Source organism: Danio aesculapii, chromosome 25 (assembly GCF_903798145.1).
Source record: "Danio aesculapii chromosome 25, fDanAes4.1, whole genome shotgun sequence".
In the NCBI taxonomy this organism is placed as follows: domain Eukaryota; kingdom Metazoa; phylum Chordata; class Actinopteri; order Cypriniformes; family Danionidae; genus Danio; species Danio aesculapii.
This window is the reverse complement of record NC_079459.1, coordinates 17796791-17810079: the sequence shown is the minus strand read 5'-3', so window position 1 is coordinate 17810079 and position 13289 is coordinate 17796791. Positions and strand designations below refer to the sequence as shown.

At 34.3% G+C, this 13289-nt stretch overlaps 1 protein-coding gene across 5 annotated transcripts in view; it reads right to left on the bottom strand.

Annotated features, from left to right (window-relative positions):
* The window catches only part of gramd4b (GRAM domain containing 4b), a 56773-nt gene that overhangs the window by 27523 nt on the left and 15961 nt on the right, over nt 1-13289 (bottom strand). For all 5 annotated transcript variants that reach the window (XM_056451554.1, XM_056451549.1, XM_056451551.1 and 2 more), the window contains exons 3-5: nt 12763-12886; nt 2848-2968; nt 2682-2740 (exon numbers count right to left, since the gene is read on the bottom strand). In XM_056451554.1, the coding sequence (XP_056307529.1) occupies nt 2682-2740; nt 2848-2968; nt 12763-12886 (304 nt within the window). The remainder of the gene's footprint in view (nt 1-2681; nt 2741-2847; nt 2969-12762; nt 12887-13289) is intronic.

Sequence of the window (13289 nt, the reverse complement as noted above, 5' to 3'; positions counted from 1 at the left end):
TGGAAGTAAAAAAAAGGTTTGGCTATTAACAGTGGGACATAAATAACAGAGTTACCTTAGTCCCTAAAGGAACTCTAGCCATTTAAACCTGATTTACTTTTAAACTGAAAAACTCATTTCAAACTCAAGGATGTGTTACTGCACTAAATAACCTGTAGATTAATCATTACTGAGATGCATGAAAAGAGAAACACAGTTTGTAATAAGATAAAAAGAACAGCTAAAATCATTTAAAACTGCAGGACACTGTCCTGAAATCAGGTGATATTTGGCAGCTCCATCAAGGATTGCATGCAGAATGTGCTCTTATAGCCTGGAAAGCAAATGTTGTTAGGTCTTCGAGAAAATCGCTTTGTTACTTTTATCCATTTCTTTCATCCCTGCTCTTCCCTATATTCACAATTAAAGTATGAGGCTCAGAGTTTTGGCAATTTCAGGGGATGTTTGATTGCAGATAACATGGAAAGGTATCTGAAGCATGAATGAAAGTGATTTAACAGTGTAAACCTGAAATCCTCCATTAATCAGCTGAAGTGATGGATAAACTCTAATCATGTTCCTCAGATGAAGTTCAGGATAAGGACACTACGCTTCTCTTTCACTAATAAAGAGTTGAATTTCAGACAGAACAGGTGTGTAAGCAATTCAATTTGTTCTTCTCACTGTAATGTTGATCAATCCGGATTATTCTAAATGAGGGACTGTGGCTTACAGTCATTACACCCACACACAAACACACCAACCAACCATCTCATGTGAAAGCACACACAGAAAAAGTATCTTTATGTGGTTATATGGCAAATTTAAGATTGAGAGCAATAGACATTATTCTGTGGAGCCGGCCAATAAGTTATTCCAAGATCAGTTCAAAATGTTCATATTTACAGGGTTTCCACTCTAAGCCAAATCTCAAATTCCCTGACTTTCTCTGACTAAAAAGCTGAATTTCCATCCTGTGTCAAGACTTGACAGCAATTAGCTACATTAATTCTGCCAACAATCACTTACACTACCTAACATATCCTTAAAAATGAACTGAAATGAATTAGCTAGCTAACATCACAGCTACATACCACTTTTGACCTGTATGACCAGTGGGGAATCAGTTTTTTGAAGACTTTTAGCTTTTCTGTCATCTACTTTTATGAAGTGGTCATTTTGTAGAAATATCTTGTACAGCCTGGTGACTGCTTTTGACTTGCTGCTGAAAAGAATAAAATGACACTGGAAAATAGTCTAACTATAATAACAAGTAAAACAATAAAACAATGTGCTACAAAAACCACGGTATAGGAAATTTACATTTTGATAAATAGCAAGTCAAATTTATTCTCAAATTATTAATATTCAATAAAAATAACAATTTCTCTGATGCTCAGATGTCTAGAAATGATGGAATATAATTCCATGATATTCCAGAAAATTCTAGAAAATGCTTGACGTGTGGGAACCCTGCGTTTAACACACATCTTACACATTCAGCTGCATATATTACACAAAACTAAACGTCCAACTTAATTATTTCCTATCCATAATGACTATCTGTTCTGTCAGGTCTTGTAAACTTTCACACTTTCTGATTCAGCTTCTCAAACCAACATCAATGAATAAATAGTACTCTTCTTCCAAGCCAAAACAAGAACAAACAAACATAAAAGCTAAATAAAGCACTAATCATTATAACCAGTTTTTCTATCTTTGCTAGCAGCTATTTTATTCCCTGACAAACAATAAAAAAATAATAATAAATAAGACTCTGGGGGGGGGGGGGGGGGGGGGGGGGGGGGGGGTGACGACACGGTGGCGTAGTAGATAGTGCTGTCGCCTCACAGCAAGAAGGTTGCTGGTTCGAGCCTCGTCTGGGTCAGTTGCCGTTTCTGTGTGGTGTTTGCATGTTCTCCCTGCGTTCACGTGGGTTTCCTCCGGGTGCTCCGGTTTCCCCCACAGTCCAAAGACATGCGCTATAAGTGAACTGGGTTGGATAATTGTCCGCAGTGTATGAGTGTGAATGAGTGTGTATGGATGTTTCCCAGAGATGGGTTGCAGCTGGAGGGCATCCGCTGCATAAAATATTTGCTATAAAACAATATGTTCATTCCGCTGTGGCAGCCCCAGATTAATAGGGGGGCTAAGCCGAAAAGAAAATGAATAAATGAATGAATGAAGCCTTTAGGGGTCCAAACAACATCAAGTAAATGTGAATATGAAAATGTGTTGCTTTCATTCATTCATTCCGCTTAGTCCCTTATTTTTCTGGGGTCGCCACAGAGGAATAAACCACCAACTATTCCACACTATTTTGTGCACAACGGATGCCCTTCTAGCTGCAACCCAGTATTGGGAAACACCCATACACTCTTGCATTCTCACACACAGTACTACAGCCAATTTAGTTCAAACAATTCACCTATAGCACATGTCTTTGGGCTGTGGGGGAAACCAGAGCACATGGAGGAAACCCACATAAACACGGGGAGAAAATACAAAATCCACACAGAAATGCCGCCTGGCCCAGCCGGTACTCAGATCAGTGACCTTCTTGCTATGAGGCGACAGTGCTAAGCACTGAGCCCGTGCCACAGTGTTGCTTTCAGAGATTCAAAAATTTCCTTAGAATTGATAAGAAACAGAGTTTCTCATACAGTAACTCTCAATCTGTAGAAGAATAAACAAAGCTTCACCTGTTCCATTGAGAGAAGCAACTTGTGGTTTTGGAGGTGGAGGAGGTGAATCTTCTAGCCTGAATCAAACACATATATTGTTCAGAAAGTGTTAACAACAAATAAATTAATACTGTAGATAAGTAAATTAGGAGACACGAAATTGTATAAGCTTTACATGCCATACCTGGATCTGAGAATGTCATTCATCTTTTGTTCGAGATCCACTCTTTTGGACTTCTCCTTCTCCAGTTCCTGTTTGAGGGTCTCGACATTAGTCTCTTCTCTCAGTTTCCTCAACTCTTCCTCTGAGGAGAAAACCCAAGAAAACAGTTCAGCCGTGTGACTGAAGGATGGAGGAAACTGTTGTTGGAACACTATGTCAAATCCACTGTGTGTGACTTTGTTGTATCCTTCAGTAAGCTTGAGGTTTTTTTTGCACGCACAAATCAAAGTAAGATGTGTCGGCTGTAGCAAAATAAACCTTGACAGACTGTTCAGAATTGTTCTCACACTCTGAAGGCTAATTTTAAATGACGAATGTATATTTTATTGCATATTACACATGTTAGCTAACGGAAAAAAACATATTGAAGAATTATATATATTATTGAATATATAATGAATATATATATAATGAATTATTACATATATTCATTAAAGAATTAAAATCATTTTCTATGAAAAAACAGGCATCAAAGTGATCAGATGTGCTAGAAACTAGGCATGAGCCGGTATAAGATTCTGACGGTATGATAATCATGGATAAAAATATCACGCTTTCATGGTATTGGGATTTCTGCTCTAAAATAAGTTCTTTTTTAAATGTCTGGGTAAAAAACAACAATTTTGTCCCCCATTGAACACAATATATTTTATTTTAAGAGACATTTAAAATATTTTGAACCAGTAGCTTTTGATGCTGGAGATACTGTTGCCCTAAAAACTAAATAATAGAATAGTTGTGAAATACGTGTAACAAAAAATACATAAATATAAAAACTTTACATATACCTTAGGAACGGTATAACAGAAAACTTTGGTGGTTTTAAAACCTTGACTTTTCCAAACCGTGCTAAATCTTGAAACCGGTTATCGTCCCATGTCTACTAGAAACTAGCAATAAATATAAATAAAGAAGCATTTTAAAAGGCAAACTTCAGTTTAAGCAAATATAACTCAATGAGCTGAAAATGACCAAAAATAGTAATTGTCAACTGTGAGAATTTCTTTGCATCTGTGTACAGTATATACAATCTTAGTTTGAAAGCAGTATGAAATCAAATAAACCACAAAAGGCTAAAAAAATTCTTAACCTCCTGTTGAGAAGTAAAACATGTTGTGCAAGGGAACATGTTAAAGAGTTTTCCATAGTTAAACCTAGAAACGTCAGATTTGTGTGCTCTTTTTCTACAGCTACAGTGAAATGAGGCAGAAATAATCATGTAAGCAGATATTAATTCTCGTCATGCTACAAGCACTTAGTCTAGAAACAACACATTATATTTTTTTCACTGCAAATTACAGGTGAGACATTGACTCTAACAGCACTTACTGTAAACGTACGGGTGACTAACTGTAAACTAATAACCCGGAGTCGACAGGGAAATGTAATCAAATCTCAGTAGCAAAATAGTGTTTAAACATTAAGGAGTTGCTTAGTCACAATCGACTTCGGTTACTTTTACACTCCGGTTAAAGGTGAAGGAGTTGTTTCCGTGACACTAATGGCACTAAACAGAATGGAGGGAAAAAAAAAAAAAAATACAAACTTACACTAATAGAAAACAATGAACAACAACATCAATAATAATAATAATACAGTAATAATAATAATAATAATAATAATAATAAATGGTAAAAATAAAATGTATTAACCAACATTTAAAATAATAATAATAATAATAATAATAATAATAATAATAATAATAATAATAATAATAATAATAACTAATACATATTTGAATTATTATTTTTACATAGTTTAGGAATCTTAAGTTATTAAAGAACTGCATTAAAAATAACAGCCTAATTCACCTTTACACAACCAGCACATTGTTCAAACTATAACTAGTATGCGGAAAGAATGTGAAATGTCAAGTTAATGTTTATAACGGCTTGATAAGGACGTGTTTGTTTTGCTTGTCATGTCAGATCGGTCAGCTTCTCCTAGTGACTCATAAACAAAATTGGGCTTCACTTCCCGCGTGTTTGCCATATTTTTATTAGCCTTTTCTGCTTTATGATCTAACAGCCTATTTACATGAAAGCAGTTAGACATATGAACGTCTTTCTGATTAACTCATTATACAAGCTGCAATTATGGGAACTACATTGTAGTGCTCTGTGGAACTGTTAATGAGGAGTATAAAAAAAAAGAAATGTGATATAATAAATAACCTGCTACAATTATTTCATATTTTATGTATGTATATATATATATATATATATATATATATATATATATATATATATATATATATATATATATATATATATATATATATATATATATATATATATATATATATATATATATATATATATATATATATATATATATATATATATATGCGCGTTATATTTTGACTAACTACAATTTTCTGCACAAAAGGCTCTCAATGAAAAAAAAAATAAACATTACTTGAAATTAGGAAGAAACAAACAAAGCAAAACAAAATGAAACTAAACAACAACTAAACCTAAAACTAAACAAAGCAAAAGACTAAACTTAAACCAAACAAAATTAAACCTGAACCTAATCAAAAATGAAAACGAAAACTAAACCTAAACTAAATTAAACCTAAACAAAAAATAAACTAAAACTAAACTAAATTGAACCTAAACTAAACCTAAAACTAAACCTAAACAAAACAAAATTAAACCTAAACCAAAATGAAAACGAAAACTAAACCTAAACTAAACTAAATTAAACCTAAACAAGAACTAAACCTAAAACTAAACCTAAACCAAGCAAAAATAAATTAAAAACTAAACTAAATTGAACCTAAACAAAAACTAAAATTAAACCTAAAACTAAACCAAAAACATTTTATTTAAACATGCACCTAATAAATATATCTATACATTCATACTTGTTATCTATAATAATCTTTTTTTAACCCATGATCCTATCATGGACTCGTTACCTCTTGTGTACTAAAAGCACAGTAGACAGATGTGAAGAGGCATAAAAAGAGCATTGTTATCATGCACAGCTTTGAATCACCTCTAGGCTTTTATCAAGTTAAATTCATCAGATGATTCATCAGGTTTTACCTTTTTCTGAGCGGATAGTCTTGTGTTGTGTAACAAACTATTAATAAGTCTGGCCTGCTTTTATGGACAGCAACAGTTTGGCGGTCCTGATCTGACCTTTCACAGCTCTACAGTACTGCAGTGCTCGAGGGCAACACACACATACACACAAGCAGGCACGCACATACAAACACTGGGTCTAAAAATAAAGTAGACACTCCTAGGCTCTTAATAAACAACTAACGCCAATATACATAGTAGGAAACAGGGCTAGAAAATTTTGCAAATGTTTATGAAGATTCGCAGATTAAAGATGATAATCCATTTTTTTTAATTTGTAAAAACAATTTTAACTCTTAACTATTCAAATTAAAAAAATATCTTTACAAAAAAGACGCACAATATATGAAGACCTGACTGGGTAAAATGTATAATTGATGGCCATATTAAAAGCTTATTAAAATATCATTACATTACAAGAAAAACAAAACAAACAATATATAAATATTTATATATTAATTATATTAATGAAAAAATAAAACTATAATTAAAATAATAAAAACTAAAATAAATAAATAAATAAATAAATAAATAAATAAATAAATAAATAATTTCCCAGAGATGGGTTGCAGCTGGAAGGGCATCCGCTGCGTAAAACATATGCTGGATAAGTTGGCGGTTCATTCCGCTGTGGCAACCCCAGATTAATAAAGTGACTAAGCCGAAAAGAAAATGAATGCATACATAAATAAATAAAATAAAATTACCAATAAACCAATCAGAATTACCTGTATATAACGGAATTTTATTATTTTTATTTTTACATGTCATACTTAATACAGCAAAACAGGGGTCCGTTCTTCATACGTGGATTGCTCAATTAGCTGAATTTGGTTATTTACGATTTGACACAATCCAGGATCGTTTCGTTCGTCAAAACTAATCTGAGAGCTGATATTTTCTTACAGTAGTAGTTGTATACACTTGGGTAAATATAGTGTCAGTTTAAGTAAAAAAATACATATACAAATAAAGTAATGCAATCTGCACTCCGAAAGAAAAGTACAAAAAGGGTATCACTAGGGTGTTCTCTCACCAAGGGTAGAACATTTATTAATATGGACTTTTTAGATACAAATTAAGGAAATTTTAAGCATTTTAAGGAACTGCCCCAGTTTCAATACAGTTTGTGTATAATAACACATGCACAATATTCGACTATTTTTTTAAGAAGAAATAATAATGTATGCAGTAATTTGATGCTTCCCTAAAGTTGCAGACACCTTTACCAATATCAAAATGCTTTTTGATGCAAAATTGATTTAAAGCCAGTTATTCCTTACGCTGATTAAGAAACTTGAATAGGCCGAGGCTAGGGCTGCTCGATTATGGGAAAAATTATAATCACGATTATTTTGGTCATAATTGTAATCACGATTTTTCAAAACTATTATCAGTTGAAGTCAAAATTATTAGCCCTCCTGTGAATTTTTATTTTTTTATAAATATTTCCCAAATTATGTTTAACAGTGTAAGGAATTTTTCACAGTATTTCCTATAATATTTTTTCTTCTGGAGAAAGTCTTATTTTTTTTTTATCTTGGCTAGAATAAAAGCAGGTTTAAATGTATTGAAACCTATTTTAAGGTCAATATTATTAGCCCCCTTAAGCAATATCTTTTTTTGATTGTCTGCAGAAGAATCTACTGTTATACAATGGCTTGTTTAATTACCCAAGTTAAGCCTTTGAATCGCACTTAAATCTGAATACTAGTATCTTGAAAAATATCTAGTCAAATATTATGTGCTTTAGAAATGAGTTATTAAATCTGTTATGTTCAGAAATGTGTTGAAAAAACGTATTTCCATTAAATAGAAATTGGGGGAAAGGGTCACTAATAATTCAGGAGGGCTAATAATTCTGACTTCGGCTGTATATACAGTAATTTTCCTCCCTGTAAATAAGGAAAGAGAAAAAAATATAATATAATAAAAATATGAAACAAACTGTGCTTTAAGGATCTTCACAGTAAGAAAAACACTTTAGCTACAGCAGTTCTTCAGTCAAGAGCAGCGAGGGATTTTGTCCTTTTGTTGTTTGATTAATGATAAATAGAGCAGCAGGAATATTGCGCAGTTGGACTGATATACAGTGATATAGTGATTCACAAACAACTAAGGCCCACAAAAACCAAAAATCAATCGCTTTATACTGTATATCGTGTCCGCGTTGGTTGCATCAACTATGACACACGGTCCATAAGACATGTTAGCATCCATAAAAGACAATGTTAAACGATGACAATTCACCATAAAATGTCTACATCATGTTATACCTGTTAGATGAGCGTGTACGCATGTGTGTGTTAAACCCCCCAGTAGAGAGCTAATCTCTGCCTCAAAGTGTCACTAATTAAAAATGAGGTTCGGGTCAGAGGGATCAGTGGTGTACATGGAGGGTTTATCGCTGTAAGACGCACACAGATCTGGTCTTAATGAGAGTGAGCTCAGTCCACTGCCAGAGTCAGGGTAATAAACTGACACACACATACACACACACACACCCTGAGATTTATTGCAGGTCAATTTTACTTCTGAGGAGGTGTTTGTAATTAAATCTGGATGTAAAAGTTAAAACTCCAAACAGAAACATCTGAGATTGTTATAAAAAATCATTTCAAATGTGACATGAAGCGAATATTTTCATTCATTCATTCATTCATTTTCTTTTTGGCTTAGTCCCTTTGTTAATCTGGGGTCACCATAGCGGAATGAACCGCCAACTTATCAAGCATATGTTTTATGCAGCGGATGCTCTTCCAGTCACAACCCATCACCGGGAAACATCCATACACATTCACACACATACATACACTATGGACAATTTAGCCTACCCAATTCACTTTTACCGCATATCTTTGGACTGTGGGGGGAAACCGGAGCACCCGGAGGAAACCCACGGAAACTCAGGGAGAACATGCAAACTCCACACAGAAACGCCAACTGACCTAGCCGAGGCTCGAACCAGCGACCTTCTTGCTGTGACAGCACTACCTACTGCGCCACTGCGTTGCCCCTGTGTGTATATATACATATTATTCATATATTCATTCACACACATACACTACGGCCAACTTAGTTAACTTAATTCACTTATAGCGCATGTCTTTGGACTTGTGGGGGAAACTGGAGGAAACCCACGTGAACACGGGAAGAACATGCAAACTGAAATGCCAACTCTTTTCAAAGTTTGCAACAAAAACAAAGAAATAGGTACAATTAGGTGAGTGTCCATTAAGTTGTAGTATTAGTAATCTAGTAGCCAACAGTAAAAAGTCAAGAATAATGGAAAAAGCGGATTAGTAACATGGATGTAGAGTTTATTTGGCAAATAAGTTTTCATCTCCCATTATTCACATCAGCACTTTGTCCAAAAAACTCCACAAAGTCCAAAACCACCTCAAGTGAGTGTAAAACTTTATCAATTTAAATTACCATCACTCATTTCTTACACGATGCTTCAAAATGCACTTTAAAGTCTGCATGAAGTGGAATTTGCTGAAAATCTTATTTCAGTATTTTGACGTACTTCCAAATGAAATGGAATATTAGAGCAGGGTGGAATATTGGATCATTACATCATTGCAAACTCTCAAGGGCGTGACTAAGAATATTGTGGCTGAAGCCATAAAAATGATGTTAACAAAGAAGGACTGCCATTCCAAATGTGGGAGAAAATAAACTTGATTGAAGATGATTACATTTTCTACAGTGGATTAATATGCAGGGATTAATCGTTAAACTCAAGAATAACTGAGTGCTAGCTAAATAAACACTTTCAATTTTGATTTCATAAACTTTAGGATGATGGAAACCCAGCTATAAGTGCCACTGATAAAAGGCAATCCAGGTTATTTTTTGTAAGCATTATAAATATTTGGATTTTACATTTTGAAATAAATATTAGTAACAAACACTTAAATATATTAGATCACAGGCCTGCACCATTAATCGATTTTAAACTGAATTTTGAAAAGGTGCCATTTTCAAAATCGCAAAAGCTGCGATTATTTAAATTATTGCTATGGTGAGGGAGGCCAGCGCAAGTAATTGAAATGATCCATTTAACGTTACTTAAAAAGCAGACAACCGTTTCAGCAGAACCCACCAGCCCCTATTTCACTGCTATGGATATTAAATTATAGCTATTGTAAGAGTCTAAATTATCATATATGCATTTGTTTATATGGCAAAACAATGTATTTTTTCACCAAAGAAGGCTCGCTCAAATTCCAAAGGCAGTTACTGATTAGATCAGAGCCTGGTGTGTGTGGACTTTGGGGGTTTTACAATATGGTCACATGTTGATTGGTCAGTTTGAATGTCTCAGTATTTAGGCTTTGGTCACATGGTCAAGAAAGAGACAAAATAGGTGGCAAACTTTGCTCTGGCTCTTTTCCCTGGTCTCTCTTTTCCGGCTCTGCTCTTTCCTGCTCTGCTCTCCTCTGGAGTTTATCTTTTCTGGCTCTACTGCCCTTAGGCTTTCTTTGAGGCATACCTGCTTTCTTTGTCTCTCCCTCCCCCTGTCTCTCCTTCTACGTCAGGTAACTTTATTGTTACATTTAAGCTGGGTACAATTATTATCATATGTTTTTAGCATTTCATATTTTATCATTTTATACAGTTATTTGTACTTAATTCAGTTGTAACCATAGAGAATTATTGTCATTAAATCAATTCATTTTCTAGTATTTGTGGATTACTTTTGATTTAACATCAACACTTAATTGCTCCGTATTGCAATACAATACAATCATAATATCATCGCTCTCCCACAATTTGAGCTATTAATACTGCCCTTAATTCTGTATTTGGTATAAGATTGCAGAAGAAAGGTTTGACTAGAAATGTAGTTTTTTACCATCATGCTGACAACTTTTTAGTCATTCGGCAGAACTACAGTTCGAACCGCTGTGGTTAAAACCTATTCTTACACTGTGAACTCAATCTCTGCTCTCTGTGCGTGTGGACCTTTGACCTGCTTGCGTGAGATACTGTAACGTTTCCTCTCCTCTCTAGGCAGTGAATAACACCAGAGCTGTGCTAACCATTAGAGCCTAATCGCAGCCCTTTCTGTTGAGTGCGGGAACACAACAACCGATCACAGGTGTTTAAGAATTTGCTCGACAACACTCAAACAGCAAGTGGGATAATACATTTGTTTAGTTGCTATAAATGCTCATGTTGTTCTGTGCATGTACTTGAGTTTTGTTTGATACATTCAAAAAGAGTGTTTTCTTTGAGCAGGTGAAGTTAAAGGTACAGTTCATTTATCTGACTGCTGTATTAAAGGACAAAATTGTATTACAAATAATATATAAATATAAATGCATAAATTATACATTTTAATATAAGAATTCTTGTGCTGCTTCACTGCTGCTCACCGCTGCTCAAGGAAAAGATGTCAATGGGAAACATGTATGGAAAGCATTGTCAAAGCACCCTGAATGTCATGAAATCAATATGAAAATGTAATCTAAATCTAATCCAAATGTAAAGGTTTTATATATCTATAAATAAGATTTTAATTGGGGCGTCACGGTGGCGCTGTGCATACCACGATCGCCTTACAGCAAGAAGGTCTCTGGTTCGAGCCTCATCTGGATCAGTTGGCATTTCTGTGTGGAGTTTGCATGTTCTCCCCGTGTTCGCATGGGTTTCCTCTGGGATCTCCGGTTTTCCCACAGTTCAAAGACATGCGCTATAGGTGAATTGAATAATCTAAATGGTCTGTTGTGAATGTGTGTGAATGTAAGAGTGTATGGGTGTTTCCCAGTGATGGGTTTTTATTCAATTGAATTTATTAAATTGAATTTAAAATACTGTACTTATTTTCTTAATTTGTCATGACAACACTATTGGAAAAGATGGTTTTAATAAACAGAAGTATAGTGTAGTGTACTTTGTGATTATGCTTAGACTTTATTTGGTGCTATTAAAACCACCACATCAAACCTGCAGCTCTTTTATGAAATTATAGTAAAATCGCAGTAAAAAAAAAAAAAAAAACCTTCGCAATTTTGATCAGACAAATTACAATTCGATTTTTTCTCCAAATTGTGCAGGCCTATTAGATCACTTGTCACAACTAAAAACAAAACATAGGAATCTCTCAAAAGCTTGTTTAAAGGCTAATAACAAATTATTACAACTAAACATTATGACTGAGATTATTTACACAGATTAGAGCACATTCAACCTCTCTCAGAAATCAGGATTTAATGGAGCGTAACACTGAGCCATTAAAATTATTTTTCTAAAAAGGACTGCAAATAATAATACAAACAAACAATATGCTTTTGTTGGATAATCTTAGTAAATTAATTAACTGAACTTCAAATGTGATCTTGCATTAAACTGTTACTAATAAAGCTGAAATTTGTTTTTAAATATTCCCAATTGTAAGATTACACATTTATTAGAAATATTTGACTTGAGAACATTCATTTACTGAACATAAATCACAGCCTAGATCATGAATATTCATTTGTTTAAAGTCCTAACTAAGAAAGTGGGCTCAAAACGATGCACAGATTATTGTTCACAGCTTTCACTGTCAATGCAACCCGTTCTAAACCTGCTGCCTTAAAAGACTGCTGACTATGCAGACAGTATGCAATGAGTCCGCTTGCTAGGTTTTAGGACACTGCTTATAGCACACTGGCTCAAAATTACAAAGTGGCCATAAGAGGTTGTAAAATCCAGCTGAATGGACTGCAAAATCAGCAGAGCTGCAATCATGTAAAACAATGAATGAATGAATATAACTATCTCGAACACTCACGAAGAAAGTGCTTTTCCAGTAAGGCTATCTCCAGGTGACCTTTGACCTCACTGAGCGGGTCTGCATCAGTCATCTTGTAGTCCTGGATGGGCGCAGCAGACATGGTAAGCGTCCCTGATCCAGCCTGAGGACAAACAGGAAGAGAAACTATGAGAGAAAGGTTTGATGATGATCTGATGTTGACTTAAAGACTTCTCTAAAAGTTTATACTGTAGCTTATGTTTAGAGAAAGCTGTATGTTAGCGTTTAACATGATGTGTCACATTGCTAGCATTATTCACACTCCAAACATTTTAACATGTTGCTGGAATGTTTCTAACATGATTTAACACGGTTAAGCACTGTTAACACTTCAATATGGTGCTAAAATTTGTCTCATGATTTCACACTGCCAATTCACAGTGCCAATACTTTAACACATTGCTTATGTTTAAAACATGGCTCATCACACTGCTAACGTTTTAACACGTTGCAAGGAATGTTTCTAAAATGATTTAGCACATTGTTAGCACGGTGCTAATGAATTA